The 5,039-nt window shown below is 44.9% G+C and overlaps 1 protein-coding gene across 1 annotated transcript; it reads left to right on the forward strand.

Moving 5' to 3' along the window:
* Positions 1-87: 87 nt before the first annotated feature.
* ZC2HC1C (zinc finger C2HC-type containing 1C) lies at positions 88-3,290 on the forward strand. Its single transcript, XM_088057944.1, has 3 exons — positions 88-115; positions 600-1,830; positions 2,507-3,290. The coding sequence occupies exons 2-3, from the start codon at positions 607-609 to the stop codon at positions 2,786-2,788; spliced, it is 1,506 nt and encodes a 501-aa protein (XP_087914070.1). The 5' UTR covers positions 88-115; positions 600-606; the 3' UTR covers positions 2,789-3,290.
* Positions 3,291-5,039: the final 1,749 nt, after the last annotated feature.

Below are 5,039 nucleotides of genomic sequence, written 5' to 3' on the forward strand. Positions count from 1 at the left end.
CCGCGGGCAGCGGCAGCGGCAGGAGGGCTCGGGTCTCTCGGGCCATAAGCGCAGCGTGTGGCGACGCAGCTTGCCGAGGAGGGAGGCCGGCGAAGCGCCGGGCGCAGCCCCGCAGGTAACCCCGCCCGCCCCGCGGCGTGAACACCCGACACACCCCGGGGTATGTGGTGGAACGAGCCACAGGAAGATTGTGCCGAGCTTGGTCGGACTCCTGCATGTCAGATCTGTGTGACACAGTGGTGGATCTCATTGCCAGAACTGAAGGGACACGTTATGGGAAACTGCCCGGGGAGTATAACAATTCCTCTGTCATTGCAGTATATTTCTGCTGCTACCATGATAAGGCAAGGCTCATACAGAAAGAGAAATAAAAGTGTGTCTTATTTCTGGCTGTATAAACGGTTGTGACTAGAAGAGGCAGCATGGGAGCTCCCTAGATGGAAGGAATGTAAAGATTTATAGAAAGCAGGAAAGTTAGTTAATACTTATTATAACCTTTGTCTACAGCCTCCATGCATAAACTGTTAGGAGAAGATTTGTCCAGTTTTGGATAAAATTATCTGTAATGGCTTTGCTTCTAACCTCAGGCTCTTTCTCAGGCACTGAATGGCTTTTTTTCCACCGATGGCTCCTGTGGTAGCAGCTACTAAGTTTTCTCCTGATTCCCAGCTGAAACACCAGAAGAACAGCTTTCAGCATGGATTCATACTTGACAAAAAGGAAAGTTTAAAAGATCTCTATGCACAAAAGAACCAAAGATACTCCCATTCTATGTCTGCAGAAAGCACTCAAGACAGGCCCAAGCATGGAGGCTTCTGGTCAGGTGGACTAGAGAGCAAGTATCCCATCAGCCAGGTCTGTACTCAGTCAGCTAAATCATTAGGCAGACAAAAAGAAGGAGTGGACCGTGCATATCCCCTGCAACCAATTTCTCACCACCAGAGGGCAAGAACTCCACTGCTCAAGACTGGAAGTTCCCCAAACATGCAGGAAGCTCCAAATACTAGATCAAGCTCATTAAGCAAAGGGATGGTTCCAGCAAGGATGTCTCAGTTAGCTGCAGTGCTCTGCCATTGGACAGGGGAGCCTGAACCATCCGCTCCCTATCTGTACAGGAGAGAGCCAGCCCACATCCTAAAGCTGGAGGCAGATGGAAGGAACCTAGAAAAGGCAATTCAAAAGAAAAAGGCCCTTCTTGGAGAGAAGCTAAAGAGGACAGAGGAGACGCTTAGGAGGGTTCAAAGAGAGAAAGAGCTTATCAAGGTAGAGGAGAGAACAGAAAGTGAAGTGGAGAGGACCAATGAGCAAAAGGCCACAAGGCACCCTGAAGAGAAAACTTTCAGAGCTGCAGAGAGGCCAGATGTTGACATCTTCAGTGGGGCAAAGTTCACTGTCCCCAAGCCTGGCACCAATCTCCACCCCCAAGAGCTGGCTGTGGGGAAACTCGAGGAGTGGGTGGTGGCCGCAAAATACAACAAAACAAACAACAGCAAAATACGAGACAGCAAACCCACAGAGCATTCAGCTTCTTGTTCAAAGCTGGCCCCAAAACATAGCCTTTCTCTCTCTGCCTTCTCAGACCAAGATTCTGATGACCACCCATCTGCAGAGATGCTATACATGCAGGCTGCCAGTGCTGTGGAGCAGGAGGAGTTTGGACAGTGCAGCTTCTGCAAACGCAAGTTTCTCTGCACAAGGCTTGAGAAACATATGAGTGTCTGTGGCAAGAACCAAGACTCCAAGAGGAAAGTGTTTGACTCCAGAAAGGCCAGAGCTAAGGGAACAGAACTGGAACAGTATCAGCAGTGCACGAGCTCAAGGAGTCCTCAGGTAATGTGCAGTCCCTTCACCTCCCTGGATCCACATCTACTGTTCACATTCCTTCCACTTCAACATCTGACTGAGACGCAAGCACCTTCCCACGTACATGGGGCTAAGGGATACAATACAGCTATTGCTTCTGAAAGGTTCTTACCAAATGGATAAAACAGATTCATTTAAATTCTCATAGATAGAGGCAGGAGTCCTGACTTGGCTTTATAATGTGTCAGGGGTGTACTGCTAGAGAAAACTCACTTCCTTGTTATAGCTAGGATGCAGACTGGTTCTGCTGCAGTAAAGCTCTGTGACATCAGGGGCTGCAGGAAGCTGACTAAAAATCCAGATAATAATAGTCTGTTAAAATGAAGGCAGTGGAAACATGCAGCTCTGTTCCTGCAAAGCAGATGTAGCAACCCTCTCTGGTTCCTTGGCCCTACTGCTTGCTTTCCTGGTTATCCTCAAGCTCTTTGTTTTCTAAACACTGATGTTTCCGACAGCGTTTCCTTTACATCCTCCTTTGTGCTGGTCTTTCTGATTCCCTTTGTGGGACTCAGCTTCTCAGGCTGGGTTTTACATCAACAGGGAATGCACAGGGACAGGTGACATGGGTTGGGCTCTGAGTGTAAGTTTAAGAATGGAGGCTGATGGTGGTCCCAGTTGGCCTGACTGCCTTTCCCTTCCACAGAGTAAAACACCACCCAGAAAGAACAACTGGAAACAGAAGCACGAGGCTCTCATCCACATCATGTCACAGGCCCGCCAGGTGCAGCAAATCCTCACTAAGGGGAGGAAGGTGTCTGACCTGCCCCCATTGCCTCCCATTGAAAATCCAGACTATGTTGCCTGCACCTACTGTGGACGCAAGTTTTCTCCCCGAGTAGCTGAGAGACATATTCCCAAATGCAAAAATATAAAGAATAGGCCCCCACCTCCACCACAGAAGAGACACAGTACTCTTATAAGATAAGGCAGTGCCCAGCTGTACCTGTTGCTGTGATCCCCTGCCTGTTTTTTGCCAGACTCACAGCTATAGACATTTGTGGTTTTGGCAATCTCAACACTGGCTGCAAGCTTCTATGCACAGCAAGTGAACAGCTCAGGATGAATAAGCTGAATAACAGAACTTGTATACTTTGACTTGGAACTTTTCCTCAGCACAAGAAGCTCAGGATCAGAAATTCCAGGGGTTAGAAAAGCTAGCAATAGCAGGCACTTACTGTCTGACTCCTTCTGTCAGTTCATGTGCATAGAACAGTGATACTCTGAATCACCCAGGCCCTTGAGGCAACAGAACAACTATCACAATCAGATTTGATATTTTAAAAAATGGGGTTTTCCTGTAGGCCAAGTTGCTAGGAACCTCTAAAAAAAAAAAAAAGCTAGCTCAAGCATCCTTAAGTCATCTGCTTATATTCATTTTGGTTACTGCAGTGGTAGGGAGATATGACAAAAACATATCCCTTCTTTTCTTCTCGAGATGTTATTTTTCTAGATTCTGATTATTAAATATATTAAACTAGTTCTCTTGTGTAAAAGTTATTTTAAATGGTCATAGAGTGGTCTGTGTTCTCACAGTAAGAACGACTACTTTGTATGAGAAAGTTGCAAGCAAACAAGGAATAAAAAAACTCCAGCAGCTCCTTTTGCAAGTTCTCCAGTAGCAATAGCAGCGGCTCATGGGAACCTAGGGAAAGATGTAAAGCAACTAGATTAAGCTGGAATAGTCAGAAGTTGAATATGAAGAAATACTCCAGCCTTCAGTGAGTGAAGCTGACTCCTGAAAGAGGTTGGAGAGCTTCTGTCCTATAGATGCATGACAAATCTCAATTCCTTGGCACACCCTGGAAAAGCATGAAGGTCCCAGAAAGGATCACTGCTGCACTGTGCCAGCCAATGATATGTGTACAAACCCGAGAGAAAAAGCAGACTCAAAAGAAGGGAAAATAGTTTACTGTGTCCAAACTGATTGGAGAAGCAAGACCAATGCTTTAACTTCAGGGTTTCGAAAAAGAGGATAGCAAGAGGTGTCAAAAGGTAGGAATTACCTAATTCCTGGAAAGGGGTAAACTGAAACCTTTATGCCAGCCTCCTTGAATTCATGAAAGGTGTAAGTGATTTGAACACACTGGTTTAAAAATTCAGCACCACTGCCTGTCTTCTATATTAACTCTGCTTCCCTTGCACTATGTTTTATTGACAATATTTAGTGGACCCCAAAGGTCAGCAGTATAAATGCTGACATGTGGATACACACAGAAAAGGATTCGATGTTGTAAAATAAACCCGTGTATTGGGGACTTCTCATAACTGACAGGCAAATGGCAAACACTGAGATTGAAAAGATTGAAACTGTAGATTAAACAAAAGTTATTAAATCACCAGGCTTCATTTGTTACCTGTTTTGTAGCTAACTGGGAAGTTCACCCCTCTTTGCTATTGTTTCAGTATCCAGAAAGTCTCTGATAACTGGTTTAAAACTTAGTAAGTTTTAACTAACATTAAGTAATGTTAGACAAAGTATAAGGCTCAGCACAGAGATTTAAGGTGGTGCTTTGCTATCATGGTTAGTTACCCTGACACTACTCAAGCTGTGTTATTCATACCAGCTCAGCTTCCTCTTTTGCTCCTGCAGCATAATCCCCCTCTCAAAGACATGCTGCATTTTCAGCATCCAAATCTCTAGTGAATTTTAAGTCTTTAACTCTGCTCTGCCTGTCAAGATATTTCACAATTTAATAAAACTTCTGATAAAAGTGACAGGCTTTTAAGTACAGTGTGCAGGAACAGTTGGCTGAGCAGGTGTCAGGCAGGTTCTCCCTTCTATAGGCCTTAATGATCAGTGAAGATCTTCTGAGAGAAACAGGTACTTCTTCCCTTTAAGCGTCTCTTCCTGTTACTCATTTTCCCACTTGGCACTCAAACTGTGGAAATAAACACACACACACACACACAAAAGCTCCTGACGTCACTAGGAGGAGATGTAGCAGTATGAGAAAATAATGGGGTTTTTGTTTGGTTGGTGGTGGTTTCTTTTAATGAAGGGACACAGAAACTGACTTTTTTTTTTAAACAGAGCAAAGAACCTAAGAGGCCTTTCACCCTCTTTCTATAAGCAAAATAATCAAAAACAGGAATGCCACAAAACCAGATGACTGTATGCATATTTCCCTTTCCTCTCTTGGAAAGGAAAGACAAGAAAAAGAGTTCAAACACAGGAG

Source organism: Pseudopodoces humilis, chromosome 7 (assembly GCF_049639895.1).
Source record: "Pseudopodoces humilis isolate 2021_Gansu_Grassland_sample_001 chromosome 7, ASM4963989v1, whole genome shotgun sequence".
NCBI lineage: Eukaryota > Metazoa > Chordata > Aves > Passeriformes > Paridae > Pseudopodoces > Pseudopodoces humilis.